A 20,586-nucleotide genomic window follows, 5' to 3' on the forward strand; every position below is an offset into this window, starting at 1 on the left:
TCAGTCTAAGCAGAAGAAAGAGGAGGATAAAGCACCCAAGGAAGACGACAAGTGATGTTAAATACTCTTTGTTGTTACAATGGATTTGGATTTATCAGTTTGACTTTTGGTTTGGTGTTGTTTATCAACTTTAATACTTCAATCTAAATTCCATTCATATTACTCTGCAAAAAAATTCATCAGGTCTAAAGTCTCACCAAATACACAACATCAAATCAATTATTAAAACCAAAGGGCTTCTAGCTCAACGGTACTAGGGCTGCGTTTGGCACACCACAGCTAGCTTATTTTTCGAGCTTTTTTGAGTTGTCGTGTTTGGTAAGCCAAAAAGATACTTTGCTAGTTTTTAAAAAGCTACTTGGAGTAGCTTTTCAGGAGCTTTTTTACAAACTTTCCAAATATATCCTTAATTAATTATAGAAAACTTATTTTGGAAAATGCCATTTGTATAACACTCTCCAATTAAGTCTACTAAAAATGCAAGTAATTCTATTTAACAAAGACAAATAAAGTGTAAGGTTTAATTGGTAACATAATTGAAAAAGTTAATTGACAAAACAGTAAATTACATTGTGTTCGTGTTTTTATGTATTTTTCTTTAGCCTAAGTTGATACAAGTACTATTTTGCCACCATCTCGTTTGCAATTTCCAGCCACCATCCGCTATTTTTTTTAATCACGTACTTAACTATCTCCGCTGTGACTCATAATGGAGGATACATCCATGTTTCAGTTATCTATAAAACCCATTTCACCTCATCAACATGGGGATAGATCTTTCAAAATATAGTAGTGAACATAAATTATAAAAAACATGGGTTAAAACTAAAAGCTTAAAGTTACTATATGTATACCTTTCAAGAACAAATTTGCCTTGTAAGGTTACAACAAAACGAAGGTTTTAAAATAAGGAAGCAACTAAAAACCCAACATACCCTTACATTATACTAAAAAAAAAATACTCTTGTGAATAAAATTTGGGCCCTTCATGTAGCAACACTCAAGCAAATCGCAGCATTCATATAACTACCATTATTAGAACAATTTCTGAGCAAATGCCAAAGAAATTTATCCTCTTTATTAACTCTAATCTTATCTAGAAAAACTTCTTCCAATAACTATTATTCCTGCTTATCACTGTTTTTTCTAATTCCAGATGGGCAATTTTATGAGATGTACATATTGATACATTATATCAATCATGAAAAATGCACATACTTGGATAACCATGTCATTAGAGTTTTTGTTTGCAAAACCTCAAAAACTTGATTAAGAAGGTTGAAAATTAGATGCTAGGTTATTAGGGAGGGGTACTTTGGTTTGCAGATCTCCAGGCATACCTTTACCAGAATAGACATTGAATTGCAATTTTTTTAATCAAGCACGCCAAAAAATTATGAGTAAATCTAGAATTTTATATTAATGGGGTTAAACATTTGGAAGATACAAACATATATTATTAAATAAAGACTTTTAAAAACAAAAAAAAATAGTAATTATAATAGAAGTAGGGGCAAAAACATGAAGGATAGCTTCATTTAGGCATTTCACCGGATACCTAATATGCACAATTTCTATTTAATCATACACATAACTAGTGTCATACCTGTCCACAAATGTATCAACAATATATTGATTTATCTTATTTTTATAGCATATTTATTTCATTTGTTCCTATATTAGCTATGTACATGACAAATCTACTCAATTATATCTTTCTATCTCTTGAAATAATATCTATAATTGTGTTGCATACATAACAAAAACTGAAATATTATTCAATGTAGAGTTGAAAGTCAACATTTTCAAATTATCGGTTTAGATAAAACCACCCACAAGGACAAACCTTGTAAGATCCTTTGCCGTATGGTACCCGAACAATAACGTGTTTTGCCATAAGGACAAAAAAACATGAATGTACCATGTGATTTCATACATTTGAAATACTTGAACCATAAATATGTCTAAAAACTCTTATAAAATGTTTAATCATGTTTATACTTTCAAATAACCTATAAAAAAATTGAGGACTACGATGATATGAAAACTGAAAAACTGGAAAAGAAATACAAGCTACAAAACAATGTCAGAAAACACTTTAAAACTAATTTGAATTTAACTAACGATATCATCTTCAGAAGACCCCTCACACAATCGTGGAAGTCGGCGCTTCATTGGTGTTATTGAGGATCCGATATATGATTTTTCAGAAGAATCAACTTCAATAACACAAGTGTCCTAATTGTAAAAATAAACGGAAAATAAAAATCATAACAAATAAAGGAATATAGCAGTACTAAAGAAACCTTAAACATCTTCTGGTGAAGAAAAACTATCCAAGCAATCACTTAATGGCACCCTTCGTCGCATAATTTCTTCTGAAGACCTGAAAAACTACAATGCCTTAATGAGAAAAAAGGTTGAAAGTACAACGCTGAAATAAATATATTTTTAAAAAAATAATATGAAAGAATCCAAATTATCAGACTTACAGTTTCTCCCCTTTTACGTCTTTTTGCACCTTCAATTTTTGAAGCTCTTCTAGTTCCTCTAAAATTTTAATTAATAACAAATAAAAGGAATTATATATGAATTTTGAAAATTTATTTTTACCGATTTTGCAAATTAACAATTTTTAAATGTCATATCATATATTCATGTTTCACCAGTAATTTTGTTATATCATGTTTCACTGGTCATTGATCTATTATATAATGTCAAAATGGTTGGTTTGGAAAAATGTTTGAAAAATTTATGGATTGACTGAAAAAAAAGTATAATGGTATAATTGACAAAATTGCAAAAATGGTCCCTGTGGTATGCATTTTTTTGGGGTTTTAGTCCAAACTCCGACTTTTTTGGATTAGTGGTCCTTTTGAGCTAGTTTTGTTGCGAATTTGGTTCCCCAGTAAACTGAAATGACTTAAATACCCTTGGGGTATTTATTTTCTATTTTTAAAATCAGTTTTTAAATGTTTAATAATTATTTATTCATTTTAATAATTAAAAATTGAGAGGACCCACCTCTCTCTCTCTCTCTCTCTCTCTCTCTCTTGCCTACTTCCGATACCAGAAGGGAGCAAAGCAAGATTGTAGGTTGCTGAATCATTTGGGCGCATAGTTCTTGGGTTTATAAAGGTGGAGGTTGAAGGTGATTATGAACACAAATGGAAGAACACAAAATGAATCCGGAAAAAAATCTATCAAAACCCACATCCCCATCTTCATACCTCAGGCACCATAATACTTTTCTGCGTTCATCTTCTTCAACATACACAGAAATACAGACTTGTTGATCCAACATATATACACACACACAAAAAATGCAGCCATGGCGTGTTCGATCCCCTTTCTCAGGTTTCGATTCCAAACTTGCAAATATGAGCCTCTCATGATATCGTGTTCTCGATTCACCTTCGATTTTAACTCTAATTCTCGTGACCCAATCGAGTTATGGGATTATTCAGCTTCGCTTTTATTCAATGACATCATTTATTTCTTTGATTCCATTAACCCTAAACCTATAAATGGTATGAAAACACACATACGAAATCAAATTTTCAGAAATCGGTTGATCTTGAAGACCCATAATCTTTTTTTAGATTCAGACATTGATTTTTAGTTCCAGAACCAAACCCAAAATTTTGATTGTTCTTGAAGAGCAAACCCGGAAAATCGGCTCTTCATCTTCATATAGCTTTCCACATTACCTGTTAATTGATTTCCAAATTATAAAAATTGATCCTACACAAGAATGTGAACCCATTTGAATCGATTTTCAAAAAGAAAAACAAATCCAAATTGAGGCGTAAAGATGCAGAGAAAAGACGATGTATAACAATGGATTTTGGGGTAGAAACTATGCTCCTCTTGTTCGTGAGAGAGAGAGAGAGAGAGAGAGAGAGAGAGAGAGAGTGCCCCTTTTTATTTTTTTAATTATTAAAATAAATAAATTAATACTAGATTTAAATAAGAAATGAAAGAAAAATGGAAAATAAATACCCCAAGGGTATTACAGTCATTTCACTATTCAGAGGGTCCAAAAACGCAACGAAACTAGTTCAAAAGGACCACTAATCCAAAAAAGTCGAGGTTTGGACTAAAACCCCAAAAAAATGCATACCACAGGGACCAAATTTGCAGTTTTGTCGGTATAATTTTAGTAAAAAAAGAAAAGAACTCAATTTTGTTAGTAGCTTTATGAAGTGGAATATTCAAGGAAATAATGTAGTCATGCCTTTTATTGTAAGAACCTTTTCCACAAGGACATTGTAATTGCTCTTTAATACCAAATTTGAAGCTTTTAGAAGGATCCAAATTAGGGTTACCAGTATCAATTCGCTCAACTTGTTCTATCAAATGTAGAAAAAAAAACCCTAGTGCATCTTGTAGATAATTTATAAAAAGTTCAAATAAAAACGACCAATTAACTAAAAATGAACATTGTGGATATAAGATTATAAAACTTATATTAAATTTAACTGTTGACACATGGTTGAAAATTTAGGATGAGTGATTGTAATTATAAAACCCTACCTTTAATCTAATTTGATTATAAGCAAGGGATATGGACACATCACCTCCGATAAGACCAAACCACCATATCAAAACCATAAAAACACCAAAATTAGAAAGAAAATTAGAAATAAACTAGTAAAAAGGATTAAAATTCACAAAAACCAGCCAAATCATGAAACCAGAATAGAGTAAGAATATACTTGCTGCCTAAAATATATTTTCTCGTGTCATGCCTTCTTCGTTAAATTGGATAAAAATGATCAGGGGAAACAAAGGCTGCTCTTCCAACTAAAACCAATCCCAATAAAATTGCATTCACTTCAACATAAGTCCCAGGGATAAAAAAAAGTATAAACAACCATAAGAATGGTGATCAAACCAAAATCATACATGATGAGGGTATTTACGTCTTTTGCACGAATGAGGCTTAAAATTATACTTGTCTTTTACAAACTTCCACTTTTCAATGTCTAAAGCATTCATTCCAACATAAAGAAAGATAAATAAATCAATGACAATTTTGGAAAAAAGGGTGGGTAAGTAGATACAAACTAACTTTTTGAGTTTTTCATCAAAAGGCTAATATTAAAAAAGATGTTAAATGAACTTACTTGGTAGTTACTCGGGATTTCTCTGTGACATTATGCAAAGTGTAATGAGACATCACAATTCCACAGAAGAAAACTATGAGAATGCCACTGAAATAGAATAATTGCTATAGAACTAATTTATATTGTTTCCTAATTACCAGTTGCAAATGTCAATCTTCCACTTTTTTTCCCCTAAAACCAATACTCCCAATTTATAAAGAAGCAAACAGGACCGCTTCTACATCACCTAGCAAAGCCCACCTTTTCCCATTCTCTTTCTCTGTTTTCATGTTCACATATAAATTGAAGATGCAAATAGTACAACTCTTTAATCCTCTTGCAATAATAATATGTGACATCCTCATTTTCACGGTCAGAAAATATGAGCTCCGTTTTCGACGTTCTTTATATCCACGCGTAGGTATTGACAAGATCTACAACTCTCCTTTTGACTCCGTCAGCTAATTCTCGACCGATTTTAAATTTAACAGTATGAGAAGACTGTTAAATGACCGTGTAAAATTCATAACTTCTACATACAGACTCCGTTTTCGTCTGTCTTTTTATCGTTGAGCTCTTATTAATGAGATCTTCAATTCTTATTTAGGTTGAGCTGACCAAAAATCGATCGATCTAAAATTTGAATTTCAGGTTGTGCATTGTTATGCTAAATCTTAGAAAAATTACAACTTCCTCGTACGAAGTCAGATTTGGACGTTATTTTTATGCACACTCTTGGTTTAACATATACTATGACTTTTGTATAGATCGATAAGGCTAAAAAGTATTTTATCATAAATTCACTTTTTACGATTCCCGGTGTCGTGCCGGTTTTGCCGTAAAACTTCGACGGGTCATAACTTTTTCGTTATAACTCGGATTTCAGCGTTCTTTATATGTATGGAACCCTTGTGACATATACTATAACTTGGTCAACATTATTTATTCAAAATAATCTTCCATCAAAAAAAGTTATTTTTGACGCTTATTGTCTCTAGATTGACTAACCCGAATCTACGATCATTACATAATCCCCAACTAATGTCTAATCCTATCCATTCCCAAAAGACCATAAAAAATAGTAGTCCAAAAAAACTGCAGCTCAAAAAGCCATAATGATCCATACCCATTAAAAGTCATTGTTGCTTCTCTCCTCTGGCACATTTGACCAACCATAAACATTACTCTAAAAATACCCATTATTTATTCCTTCACATCCGCCTCTATTACAATGCAAGAATCTATAGCTTTTATTAATAAAACAAACCCATTAACCATACCCTTCTTTTACTTTTAAATCATGCATCTCATAATTAATAGAAAAAAGACAATATTGAGCTACCTCCCAACCAATACGCCATCTTCTTCTCAGCATAAAATCTTCCACTTTTGAGAGTTGAGACTATTATCAGTTTTTTTTATACAAAAGTACCAACATTAAATTATTTTCAGCCCTAAAATTCTTTGAGATCCAATTATTCAATGACAAATCTAAGTATTAAAATTTTTTTTTATCTAAATATAAAAACCATCTTAATGAAAATGTAAAAATTACTTTGTGTATATATTAGATCCAACAAAAAATATATAATTTTAGTAATAAAATTAAATATAATAATGTGTTTTGTAAATAACTAACTAAATATAAATTACATTACATATAGTTATCATGTATAAAGCAATGATAGAATTATACATTGCATTTATCACTTAAAAAACATATTACATTTCACTCCATTTCTAAACCTGATAAAATAATGTAAATACTCATTCCATTCCATTACATTCAACCAAACATACATGATATGTTTGGTTGGATGAAATGAAATGAAAAACGAACGGAATGGAAGAGGGAATGCAATTAATGGTGCAATGGAATGCGTTATTAATGAATGTTGTTTAGTGAGTAGGAACAAAAGAATGAATGGAATGATGTTAACTGACGATGACGAAAATACCCCCATGAATGGAATGAAGTTAATTGGCAATGATTTATTAATCATAGGTTTTCCTTTCCGATTCCATCGCAGAATCAATCTTTTTAGCTTTCCTTCCGGATAAAAATCTTTGACACCCTTTTCAGTGAACTCTTTATAATCATAGTTTATGCAAGAACTTACCCTTTTCTGTTAGATCCTAAACAAACTGCAAATCTCCAAGATGTAAAAGCCACCCATAGAAAAAGTCTGTTAATGGAAATATAACACTTTATCTCACCCACTTTACGAATCCATGACTTAACTGGAAAAGGTGAAATAAAAATTCAAACTCTATCATCTTTTTCACCATGTATGTTGATTTCCTCATGTTTGCCTGGTTCAAGACAAATTAAGTATGTTTATATATTTTATTAAAAACTATTTGCAAACACAAACATTATAACACTCGCCGACTTGAGTTTCAATTCTTCAACATTTTTCCCAAGCTTCAACACATGACTGCATCACAAAGTTTCAATCAGATTTACTCATTTACCAAAACCATATATATAAATATGCTTCTACCTTATTGGTGTCCTTATAGCTTCCATTAAAATTCTTCCAACCAACACCCATCTCCCCTGATGAAACAAATCCACAACTTCCATCCGATTTTATTCTACATAAAAGACTAAAAAAAAATCCATTAATAAACCAAAAGACCAGAAAGTTGCATATATATGGAAGGAAAGTTAAAGACCTCTTTCTGATTTTTCAAGTATGAGGTTTCTTGTTGCTCTTGCCCATTTTATCCTACAAGTGAACATATTCATTAAAAATAAACATCAGCATTCTCTCTTGAAACAATGGCCGATAGTGGTTCTTCCAAATGTTGATTAGGAATTTTACGGTATTAGAGCCATAAAAATGTGAAAACTTAAGAGAATCTAGCACATCTGCAACCACATATACATCATCTAATTTTATTATATAGAAATGAATATTTTAACATGATCACCATTTTTAGTCATGTTTGGCATTGTAACGAAATTTTTACATGGTCAAATAATCAAGTTTCTTAAGAGGGTAATAAGGTAACACAATTACAAGCAATTCCAGGCACACCATTACATCTACCACCATTTTTAATAGGTTAATAAGGTAATAAGGTGTTACCTGGAACATTTTTAACAGGGTAAGCATTACCTTCATAAAACCTGAAATAACATCCTTTTCATAATCCCATAATGTCCATAATTGACAGTAGCAGGAATATGGTATGTTGCAACAAAAAAGACTAATAGAGAATAAATCGCACATGAAGTAGTTGTTATATAATTTTACCATTTTACTAAAAATGGTAAATAAAATGCAATTTTACCTGCCCAATTGGGTTGCCAACGCTTGAATAGTAATACCCTTATGTGGGACAGCTTCTAATTGTTTCTTGAGTTTTACCACATCTCCAGTCCCCACCCTATTGCTTCATCAAGATAATAATGAACCTGAAAAATCAGTAAGAGTTATTTACTTATTTTACTATTCTTTTTACATATTAAACATGTCTATTTTGAAATAAAATATATGTACATACAAGAGTGCCACAATGAAGGGCGATAGAAGCAGAGTAAGGAGGGTACTGAGGATGGGACATAAAATTCCATCATTTTTTGACCTTGTAAGTAACTGCATCATCAAATGGACCTGGAAATGGAAGATTGGATTTTTATTTGTTTAAACTGACATGAAAATGGGAGTGTAGAAGCACGAAAAGTCAATTTTACCCCTGGACTTGCACCATCAAAAGTAATTAAATAAGCTATTTGATAATCCAGATTGTTGAAAGACCATGGTCCTTCAAACCAGATGTTCCTTGTGAGTAGCTCCCTCTTCACATCATATAATGTTGCATTAGAAAGATTACAGGTCTCAAATCAAAAGGGCAATGTAACCAAGCAGAGTATGGCTATCAGATAGAGTTACAATGTCTTTGACTTCAAGACCAGTGATTTTAACAAAAAATCAAATCAAATTAGAAATTAGATTATTACCTGTAAGAACATGTTCCTTTCAAAGACGCTCCAAATAGATGAACCAACTCCAAAATTGTGAATCTTGAATGCGTTCATGCCCTAGAAGGTATTCCCAATAGTAAGATTGTTAGATAAACCAGTGGCTTGAACCCTAAATCCTTCCTGTGAGATTTGAAGAAAGATTGTACCTTATTGAGCTCCAAACATGATGGTTGAGAGAGAGAGAGAGAGAGCTTAGATTTGCATCTATGGTGACCGAAGGAGCAGAAATCCAAGCACACAATACACAAAGTAGAACTTCATATAATTATAAAATTACAAAGGTTGGGCAGAAGATGAAAATGTACCTGCGGTGGTGATCATAGGATGATTGTCTTCAATTGCAAGCAAATTTTAGGGTGATTTATGCTCCATGAGTGATGAAACGTTGCAAGCAATTGAAACCGTGAATAATTAGAGGGTGTTTGGGATTATTAAAAACTAGGTGTGAGACCCGTGTCTTACACGGGTTTATTAAAAAAATTATTTATGTAAGTACATTGCCGTTTTTTGGTTTAAGAAACTTATTCTCTGCATATATATACAACACTGCTTATTTGATATAAGTAGTTTATAGTTTTCTCTAATTAGAATTAGCATGGGCGATAACCCATACAGATAAAATATGATATTCGATTGTTCGGTTAACCCATAATTTGAAGACATCCGACAATCTTAAGTAAAAAATCCGATAGTAATAAATAAAATCCCACGTTTCTCACCGATTGGAAGGATAGAATCTACATATTTACCGTGTATTTGTTTCATATATTATGTTTGAAAATTTTAAAATAGTATGCAACAAGTGTTAGTAGAAATAAGATTGTTAATTTTTTTTATAACTTGTTAGTTTTAAGAAAAATGAATATTATTTGGCTTGTAATGATGATGTTGATGCCCGTATGCTCATTGAATATAGCATAAACAGAATCAATTACATATAAATGATTAGAAAATCTTATCAATGATGGGTGTTGTTTTGGTTGCAGACCATTCATACACATAACAGAAGAAAAAGAGAAATACATATGACATACACAATTATACACTAACATATAGTTAGAACACAAGTATAGAAAAGTTTGGATTTAAGGTGAGTGTAGAAGCCTAATCCGAGCTTGTGTAGAAGCCGGAAACAATTTTCAGTCTGTAGACATTTCACGTTAATAAAAAAGGAAACTGAATAAAAATAATCATGATGGGCTGAGCTATGTAAACAGGTGGGTATTTTGGATTGAACTCAAAAATAGAATGGTAATTTCAAATTTGAATTAAAGTAGGAAATAACAACCAAGTTTGATCACACATATCTAGTATAGCAATGTACTTTTTAAGTACATTGATTTTTTTATAGTTATATTGCAAAATAAAATATTTTTTTCAAAGAATTTCAAACGTGAATGGAAGAAATAACTAAATTAAAGGAAACAACTGAAAATATGATGTTTTAAAAAACAAATCAATGAAAGTATAAAATACCCACCTGTATAATCGAAGAAAGGGCTAAAAATAGGCCAACCTTGTGTAGAAGCTGCAAACAATTAAACATTTTGTGGACATTTAACATTAATAAAAAAAGAAAATGAATAAAAAAACATGAATATAACATCATAGATTTATAATATATTTGATAAAATCAAAATTTTATTAAGGGGCAGATCAATCAAACATCAAACAATAAACTTTCTCATGGAATAATTGTGAAAAATTAATATTTTATTAACTAAAATGCTATGTTCTTCATATTACTCCATGAGCAGCTAAATTAAAGGAAACCAGAAAATTACACATGGAATTAATTTAATTGAAAAATACCAAAAAATTACATGTGGCAAGGGCCTAAGAATGTGACATGTGGCAAAATTTATTTTCTTTTACCAAATGGAAATATGATGGTTTAAAAAACAAATCAATGGTAGTACAAAATATCCACCTCTCTACTAAAGTTTTTTCAAAATGGCCTCTAGAAAAATTATGTTTCAAAATAAGAACATAATGTCTATAAGCATTTTGGATATTTATGGCCTAAAGTCATTTAAGGTATATAACTATTTTACCGGTAACGGCAACCTAAAACTATATTTAATTTAACAAACATTTTAATTTTTATGCAAAATAGCTTTTTGATCAGGTGTGGATAAACAGTGTTAAGGAGAGGCTTATGTAGCACTTTGTTCGACATCTTTTTAAGCTTCAAAAAGAGGTGGGACTTGAAGGGCTATTTGCATGTTTTAAGAAATTATGCAGTTTTCAGTAACATGGTGCTCTTATTTGTTTTTAGGAATATGAAATAGAGGGTATCAACTTGAAAAAGTTAAGAGTTTGCGTAGTATTCAAGTCTTCATTGTTACATAATTAGGTTTTTAAATGCGGTTTCTTTTCAAAAAATAAAAGTTAAATATGGATGTCTAAAATTCAAAAGTTAAACATTAAAACATATATATTAGAATTGATAAGTGAAAACATGCATAAGAAAGTACTATCTCTCTCAGGCATTTAATCAAACAGCTTGCCTGCAAACACATTCCATTTAAAAAAAACACAATACGCATCAGATTTCATACCTTTGAACATCAAACACAATTACTGAATCAATAGCAAATCAATTATCAATGAAGGTAAGAAATCACCTAACAGAATTCCAAGGAAGAACTTGAACTTGGCGATTGATATTAAAAAAAACATACTATAGAAATATCGTATGTGAAGAAGGAAATCACAGCAAAAGAAAACCTTTTCGATAAAAAAGAAGTCTACCAACAACATCAATCGGTGATTTCAAAGAAATCAGAAAAAGAAGAAAGAAAGCAGAAAATAAGGAAGAAAAATGGAACCTGGTTTGGGTGCGACGGAGATGTAGCTATCGAATGTCTCTGGCCGGTGTCTTTACAGGGGAGTGACGGCGAGTAGAGGAGAGTCGACGTGAGGAGAGATAGCGAGAGACGATGTTGTCAACAAAGATATGTGTCCGAGTGAATGATGACAGTATAATATTTGCATTGTATGATAGTACATGTTTCACAGATACAAAATGATAATTGAATGGATAGGCGTGATTTTAGGAAAAACTTATAAAAAATGTCTATATGTTATAATAGTAAGCGTTTTATAAGGAAACGGTATCAAATAATAATAGAATGAATCAATCAATATTTTTAATGCATTAATTATAATTTTTTTTATAAATAAAAAAAAAACCAGAAAATTACACATGGAATTAATTTAATTGAAAAATACCAAAAAATTACATGTGGCAAAATTTGTTTTCTTTTGTTAGGGTAGATTTGATTTTTGAACTTTTCATTTTTTCATAAAGTCAAAAAAGTTATAAAGATGTTTAAAAAGTTTAATAGATGTTTGGGAAGTGAAAAGTTCTTTTTAAAACAATTTTTGGCCAAGTGAAAAAAAATTGGATTTGTGTTTGACTTATCTTTTGAGAGGCCAAAAGTCCTTTTAGAAAAAGATAAAATGTAAAAGATGTTTGGTAAAAACATTTTAAAAACTACTTGTGGATTTTGGATATAAGAAAACCTGATTTTTTGGAAAAGTCAGGAAAACCTGACTTTTTGTAACTTTTCTAAAAATGACTTTTGCCTCTCAAAAAGATAAGGAAAACCTGACTTTTTGTAACTTTTCCAAAAAGGACTTGCATCTCAAAAAGATAAACCAAACACCCCCTAAAAGTCACGAAATCGTGACTTTTGTGACTTTTTAACCTTCTAAAACCAACTTTTATCTTTTGTCCATCCGAACACATTTTAAACCACTACTTTTGGAAAAATACCTTTTACAAAAGTTCTTTTAGAAAAAGGACTTTAAAGCTAAAAACATAATCCCAAACACCTTCTTATATAAGGCCAATTGAGTGAGAACGTCCTTGTACTAATCTAGGAAAAAGCGTTTTTAGTGGGTTTGTGTTCCATCATTGATGAGACGATACAAAGGTTTGAAGTAATTGATTGATGGAATGATCGATTACATTGAAATCGACCTCTTATATAGTGACTACAATTGAGAACGTGGGGAGAAGAAGGAGAGTTGCAAGTGATTTGTGGGATGTAGAACGTGGGAGGTAGGCAGTCGTCGGCTGAGATTGAAAGTTATTGCGATTAACTGTAATTTTTGAGTTATTGCGGCTGAGATTGAAAGTTACGGGAGTTTGAACGGGTGAGATGTTTTGGGCGGTTACAGACTCACAGTCATCCATAGTATAAAGAATTTGTTTTGCAATTGGAAAGATGCTTTTTTAATATTAAAACCATTGGTGGTTAATTTTAATTTTGTTTAGATTCGTTGTTCAAATTTTTAGGAATTAAGCCAAAAAGGCATCACACTTGCATATTTAGGGAAAAACAACATGCTACCTTCATTTTAAGCCAAAAATAGGTTTTCAATCTCAGTTAATAACCTGGGTAGAAGGGATTCATTTGGAGATGGGTTGTCATATCTCAACTTCAGGTTTGATTTTGTTAGATGAAAGTACATTGCTGTTAAATGGTGTATCATGTGATGGAAATGAGCATTCTTTTAATCTTTATACAAGTGTTTCATCCTTTTTAATCTTCAAAACATTAACAAAGACCATGCAAATTCAGTATTTTGAAAGTGATGATTTATTGCCCCAACCTTGTATATTTTTAAAGTTTAAGTATCTATGAGTTTTTTTATGTTGTTATTCATCTGTTTTAACACCTTTTTATGTATTTATTTTGTTTTGGTACAGGTTAGAATTAGTGGATATGCAAGTTACATATCTCCGTCAACATAGACATAATTGGGAAATTTAGAAAAAAAAATGTCTTATTTGGTAATCCAATGGATAAGGCCAACTACAAGAGGTTACTTCATGTGTTATTCATGTTAACAATGTCTTTTAGTTATGTAATGTATCGACTTCCAATATAATATAAGCAAGTACTGATTCCTCTATACGTCTTAATTGATAATTAACCACAACATAAAAAAAGAGAACTCCTGACTAGGGGTGTTCGTTTGGATGGATCGGTTTGATCCGATCCAAACAAGTAAATCCAAATTGATTTCGGTTTTCAAAACATGGATCCGAATTGTCCAAACTAAATTCAAATCCGATCCGATCCAATCCAAATACAATTCGGTTGGATCGGTTTTTATAATTCGGTTTTCAAAAATCGAATCATTTTAAAACGACATATAATTATAATATTACCCAACTTTACACAAGAAGCAAAAACAAATAATTTAGTTGTGATTTGAAATTTATAAACAACTAATAAGAAGATATATATTATAGTTAAATATTTTATAGATACAAAACTTTCGAGAGAAAATGCATATTAATGTTTTTTTTATCGGGTGAAACGTTTTGAACCTATTTGAAAAAATAAATTACAAAATTAATAAATAATTATAGATATATATTATAAATAGATAAATAATAAATGTTTATTCGGTTTTTTTGGACTATTCGGTTCTTATTTTATAAACCAAAACCAATCTGAAATCCAAAATAATAATTCGGTTTTGTTGAAAACCAATCCAAAAATCCGAATATCCGAACCAAATAGTCCAATCCAAATTGTCCAATTGGATAATTCGGTTTTATCCGAATAGTGAACAGCCCTACTCCTGACCCATGTGAAGCATAGGTCCTCCTTCTAGTTTATATAAAGAATCAACACAAGGGCCTTATAAGTAGTTTTCACCAATTTGAAGCAACTTCTACTTTCCAACAAAGATGTAGGCTTTATATGATAATAAGATAACCATGAAAAAACCTAGTCATCTAACCAGCCACATCAAGTCTACACTACACCAAGTGCATAGAAAACTGAAAACCTATAACTAAGCATCATGCCAACAAATATGAAAAGGGCCAAAAACACAATTTTGTCAACATGACACACCGGTAACAATAATAGTAGTAACAAAAGTTGACATACACTTTGGGACAAAATTGTTGCGTTAATCGGTTTGTTGATCACCCAAGTCATGGGTCGAAGTTGCGGATAGGGTTCAACGGGTCAGAGCTTGAATTGGTCATATAATATCGGCCCTATATTTCTTTATGCACAAGTTTTATTAGAGTTTACTAGGTCACAAGTGATGGGCTTGTTTTTCCTAGCTTTTAGGGAGTTCACGTAGCAATAGTAGGTTAACTACCTTTTCTCTAGGATTAAGTTTTTTTGTTTCTTATTTAATGTAAGTTGTGAGATCAATGAAAAATGTTCAGGTAGTAAAACTCAAAATTTACATTACGTGTGTGTGATTGTGTGTGTTTTCAAGGACATGTACCAACAATTGGTATCAGAGCCTAGGGCTCGTGAAGAGGTAAACGACTGTTTAATTTGAGAGTCAACTTTCGAAGGGGAGGAGCCTTCGGGTGCAAGGTTGTCATCGCAGCGGAAGGGGGGGGGGGGGTTGTTTGGCAGCGGTTTCTCGACTGGAGGTTCCAGTTTATATAGATGGCAGAAAACTGGTCATCGAGTGCAGCAGGTGGCTGCAGTTTATTGTGATGATTTGCCGGTTGAAACAAGATGCGATGATGGTGAAGTAGGTCACAGAGGGTCATTGTGCTTCTTGGTATAGCATGCAATGGGTGTTAACAGAGATGAAGGCGATCGTGAGGGTGCTTCGAGGTGTTTTTGCTCGTGATTTTCACTGGTGTAGAATCCAATGGTTGTGCTCTTGGCTGTGAAGGCAAGAATGGTGGTTTTTCCAGCGGTAGGTTGTGGGTATGTCACCAGAAAATGGAGAGAGTTACCGACGTTGCGTGAGAAAACGAAAAGAAAAGATCTGTCAAAAGCAGGTGGCTTTGGGTTTGTTTCGTTTTGCAGGTGAAAGAAGACGGGAAAAGCGGGTTGCTTTGTTTTCTTGATCGGTGGAAGAAGGCTCTCGTTTCACAGAAGTGTTAGGTGAAAACGGATTCTGTGTGGTGACAAACAACAGTCGGGTATGAAGGACTTTGTACATGACCGAGGTGAAGGTTGGGTGTCCGGGAAAAGTCGGGATTGGGTGAAGACTTTGGACGTGACCGATGTGAAAGTCAGGTGTCCGGGAAAGGTCTTGAATCAAGATGAAAAGAGGGTGATTGAAGGCTGCTGTGAACAAATGGTGAACAACTGATTAAGGGGGTGATTGTTGGGTTAATCGGTTTGTTGATCACCCGGATCATGGGTCGCAGTTGCGGATAGGGTTCAATGGGTCAGAGCTTGAATTGGTCATATAATATCGGTCCTATATTTCTTTATGCACAAGTTTTATTAGAGTTTACTAGGTCACAAGTGATGGGATTGTTTTTCCTAGCTTTTAGGGAGTTCACGTAGCAATAGTAGGTTAGCTACCTTTTCTTTAGGATTAAGTTTTTTTTTTGTTTCTTATTTAATGTAAGTTGTGAGATCAATGAAAAATGTTCAGGTAGTAAAACTCAAAATCTACATTGCGTGTGTGTGATTGCGTGTGTTTTCAAGGACCAGTACCAACAAAGTAGGGATCCAAAAAAATAAAAAGGAAATTCCAAACTTAATTCATCCTTTAGTAGAATAGATAGATGTGTAGATGTATAGAAATAACAATGTACTTCTATGTATTTAATCATTACAATAGCCTACTTTCAGTTGTTGAGCAATTGCATTAGATCTGCCGAACCATTTTCATTCAAGACATTACTCATACAAGACATCACTCATACATTACCAAATATCTAAATCTAAATGGTGAAGCACTCAAAACTCAAAACCATGACATATCTTTCATACCACAAAGAAGCACCTAAAAAAACTTGTCATTATATTGTTTCTTATATTTCAATTTTTTGTAACTAATTTCATGTAAAGTTATAAGAACAAGAACAAATTACTGAAATCGTCCCTGTGGTTTGGTTAAATTTGCGTGTTTGGTCTCTAACTTTTGTTTTGCATTCAGACCGTCCCCATTGTTTTACTTGGTTGCGTTTTTCATCCCTCACAGACATGAAAAGACTATATTTGTCCCTCCCCAAGATGAAAAGACTATATTACCCTTTGTATTCTTTTTTTCATTTTTTTATTATTTTATTTATTATTTAATATTTATTAATTAAAGAAAAATAATTAAGTGGTTTATGGACATGTGGGACCCACTCATACTCCCACTTGCACCACAACCACCACAAGCCACCGACAACCACCATAGTCCACTGAAAACCACCACCAGCCACTAAAAGCCACCACCCACCACCAGTAACCACCACCAAGTGATTCCAACATCACTAGAATCCACCGTTTTTGGCTTTAATACAGTCCACGTAATCGATTTCATTAATTCACACCCCAACATCAAAAATCCTGAAAATCAAACTTGAATATAGAAATCAAAACCATAACAAGATCAAATTCTGAAATCAAAAACCTAAACAAAGTCAAATATCAATATCCCAAAATCAAAACCTAAACTGAAATGAAATCCAGATATGGAATCAAAACCTAAAAGCAAAACCTAATCTGAAATCGACGATGAAAGAAAAAACTGATGAAATCCTAGAAATCAAATATGGTTTTCCAGAAGAATGGAGTTAAATGGGAACGACACTCCTTCACAATGAAGGGAATGGCGGTGGTTGGAGGATTTTGGCGGACACGATGCTCCATCTATTCAGGTAGATGACGAAGAGGGAAGAGTGAGGATGGAGCAGATGGGGGCGGAAAAATGAAGATAAAGGATTGATGATGCATATCGGTGGTTTCCTAGCGTCTTCCAGTGACATTTCTTGGTGGTTTCCTGGTGATGCGTCGTTGGTGGTTGTGGCTTCCGATGAGAAATGAGAGGACGGGAATGGCAACTGAGGGAGATGGGTGATGACGGGGTAGGGGAAGAGATAATGGGGTGAGGGGCCCACATTTTTTATTTTTAATAATAATCTTTAAAAGGTTAATAATAAAAAATCGAAAATAAATCAAAAAAGAAATGACCGATGGTAATATAGTTTTTTCATGTTTGTGAGAGACAAAAAACGCAACCAAATAAAACAATAGGGACGGTCCGAATGCAAAACTAAAGTTAGGGACCAAACACGCAAATTTAACCAAACCACATGGTGATTTCTGTAATTTGTTCTAAGAACAAACATCTGAGGGCTCGAAAAGTCACCAATCCTCTCACCAATATTCCATGTTTTATACAGGCGTTCATGGAAATGATATTGATGTTTTGACCTAAAATGATTTAGTACTTCCACAACTCGAACACCGGTTTTGTGTTATCTTGTGCAATTAATAAATGAATAAAGAGATAAATGCAAAAAAATAGCAATGTATATTCATTTTTTTTTTACTACAACATCCTTTTTTTTTTCATTTTTTAGTAAATAAAATGGTTACTCAGCAATTAAACTACAAATATTGTGGTTAAGAGTTTCCCATGTTTTCATATACACGAATATTCAGTTTTTTGTTTATTACAACGTCCTATTTTTTTTTCTCCTTCCAAAAAGTTAATTATTTGATATTAACATAAGTTTAAGCCTTGTTGCTAAACCTTGCACACAAGTTTCCCCTGTTGTCATACACACAGATTCATTGACATTAATTATCCACTACAAGAATAATGGGCATTAGCGGCGACAACCACCTTTAGCGGTGACACGCAACTTTCGCGTTATGTACATACCAAGGACTGGAAATCGATAATGTACATACCAATAGCGGCGATGGTGTCGCCGCTAACACTCGAAAATTTGACCGCCAAAGTTTCCCCCCAAAGTTGTCGCCAATAATACTCAAAAATTTTGACCATCAAAAATTTTCCCCAAAGGTATCGTCGTTAATACTTTATATATTGCCGCTAATACTTTATATGTCGTCGCTAATTCCCTTCGCAGATATAACCCCCTTCAGCTCATTCTTCCATATGGAAGGAATAAAACGCTCAAACGACGCGCAATGCGTGTCGTAAAACGTTCGGACGACACGCAAATGCGTGTCAAGGAAGGCCCTGTCATAACGAGAGACGGCACGCTTTTGCGCGTCGTCTATTTACGACACGCATTTACGACGCACAGTTATGACAAGCAATGCGTATCAAGGAAGGCCCTGTCATAAAGGAAGATGTAGCACCCGATTCCTGGTATGTATTTTCATTCAAGTGATTATAACATTTTGGATTGGGACTCGACGATTTGAGGTCCAACTCGTCGAGTAGAATCGACTGTGGACACGAGAGTTTAGTGACCTACTCGACGATTCGGCAAACCGACTCGACGAGTAGGCGCTGTTTGGACAAAAACCCTAATCTAAGGGATTGCACCCTATTTAAGTATCTCATTCAGCCTCCCTTCGTCCCTATTGCTCTCAGAACCCTCCATATTAAACCCTAATCGTTTGTGTAAAGATCTAAGGCCTTTGTGGTGGTTTTTGGTGATTTTGGAACATAATAAGGAAGAGAAAAGCTTGAGGAATCAAGAGGAGGCCATAGGAGTTCGAGTTTGTGCACCCTCTGCAGTTCTTTAGAGGTATAAAGCTGATACCTTGCTCTTTCATGTTTTAGATCCCTTTTTGGGGTGATTTAGGGCTTTTAGGAGCCATTCTTGGTGACCAATCATGAGTGCAAGCATGGTTGTGATGGAATCTACACACAACAACATCCTATGTGTTCATGCAAACCCTAACGCTTGGATCTAGGTTTTACTATGTACATGCATTCATCCAAGAATAAGAACTCTAGATCTATCATACATATCACAAAATCAATGTAACTAAATAGATCTAGAAGATTACTTCTTTCACAAGAGCTTAAATCTTTGGCTTGATTGTTGATCTTCTTTCTTGAGCTTATAGTCACAACTGTAACTCCTCTAATGGCTTACAAACACCACACAAGCAAGAAGGCAATTATAAGAGAGGAAAGAATGCTAAAATCAGCCCTAGGGTTTCTATTGGGATCAAGTGGCCGAAAATTGCATATAGGGGTCTCTATTTATACTGTAGGCTGCTAGGGTTTCTACAAAACCCTAATGGACAACTTAATCACCAAGCAGCCCATGGAACCTTCTGGAATAGGGCCTATGGACGAAATTTTGATGGATCCCCATCATAATTTCGTTCCCCCTTTGATCCATAAGGTTTCCCAACCCTAAATCCAACTATCACACATTTGACAGTTTAAGCCCCTTTATTTAATTAATCTCTTTTAGTCACCAAATTAATTCCTAATTAATTTATGACCAATATTAATCAAATAATATGATTTCTCCTTTAATATATTATTCTTATAATATATTAATAAATCGTAATATCTTCTCTCTCTCTCTCCTTAATTACCTTGTCAAGTTGCTTTGGTGAAGGCAACCCAAAAGGACCATACACAACCGGGTCAATTACATACCAAATATAGTTACGGGCTTAGACCAGATATCGCTTTTACCCTCTTAGGATAAAAGGAACAGGTCAACTTCGACTCATATGCTATTACTATTTACCAATTAAATCATGCACAATAATGCGTTTTATAACATCAAGTTACTGATGCGTTTAC

General features: G+C 33.1%; 1 protein-coding gene across 5 annotated transcripts; it reads right to left on the bottom strand.

Annotated features, from left to right (window-relative positions):
- Positions 1-7,345: 7,345 nt before the first annotated feature.
- On the bottom strand, positions 7,346-12,116 carry LOC145132434 (uncharacterized). Of its 5 annotated transcripts, none has more exons than XM_079067215.1 (10): positions 11,934-12,116; positions 10,583-10,630; positions 9,249-9,306; positions 9,079-9,159; positions 8,812-8,916; positions 8,622-8,731; positions 8,409-8,532; positions 7,788-7,840; positions 7,613-7,706; positions 7,346-7,546 (listed from the first exon to the last, which is right to left on the bottom strand). In XM_079067215.1, exons 4-7 carry the CDS (start codon positions 9,154-9,156, stop codon positions 8,505-8,507), a joined length of 321 nt encoding a protein of 106 aa, XP_078923341.1. In that variant the 5' UTR covers positions 9,157-9,159; positions 9,249-9,306; positions 10,583-10,630; positions 11,934-12,116; the 3' UTR covers positions 7,346-7,546; positions 7,613-7,706; positions 7,788-7,840; positions 8,409-8,504. The 5 variants fall into 5 exon arrangements, with proteins under 5 accessions (XP_078923341.1, XP_078923340.1, XP_078923342.1 ...); XM_079067214.1 differs by lacking the exons at positions 10,583-10,630; positions 11,934-12,116 and adding exons at positions 8,204-8,244; positions 9,408-10,553; XM_079067216.1 differs by lacking the exons at positions 10,583-10,630; positions 11,934-12,116 and adding exons at positions 8,204-8,244; positions 9,408-10,553 and having other exon boundaries at positions 7,613-7,718.
- Positions 12,117-20,586: the final 8,470 nt, after the last annotated feature.

The sequence above is a fragment of the Lactuca virosa genome, chromosome 8, assembly GCF_052849685.1.
Source record: "Lactuca virosa cultivar CGN04683 chromosome 8, Lactuca_virosa_CGN04683_v6, whole genome shotgun sequence".
Lineage (NCBI taxonomy): Eukaryota > Viridiplantae > Streptophyta > Magnoliopsida > Asterales > Asteraceae > Lactuca > Lactuca virosa.

Bases quoted from the DNA above. Each gene is read 5' to 3' on its own strand.
- LOC145132434 (XM_079067215.1), bottom strand. From the start codon at position 9,156: ATGAACGCATTCAAGATTCACAATTTTGGAGTTGGTTCATCTATTTGG. The intron at 8,917-9,078 runs GTAATAATCTAA...TATGATGTGAAG, and splicing joins AAAGGAACATGTTCTTACAG to AGGGAGCTACTCACAAGGAA. The intron at 8,533-8,621 runs GTATGTACATAT...CTGATTTTTCAG, and splicing joins CCCTTCATTGTGGCACTCTT to GTTCATTATTATCTTGATGA.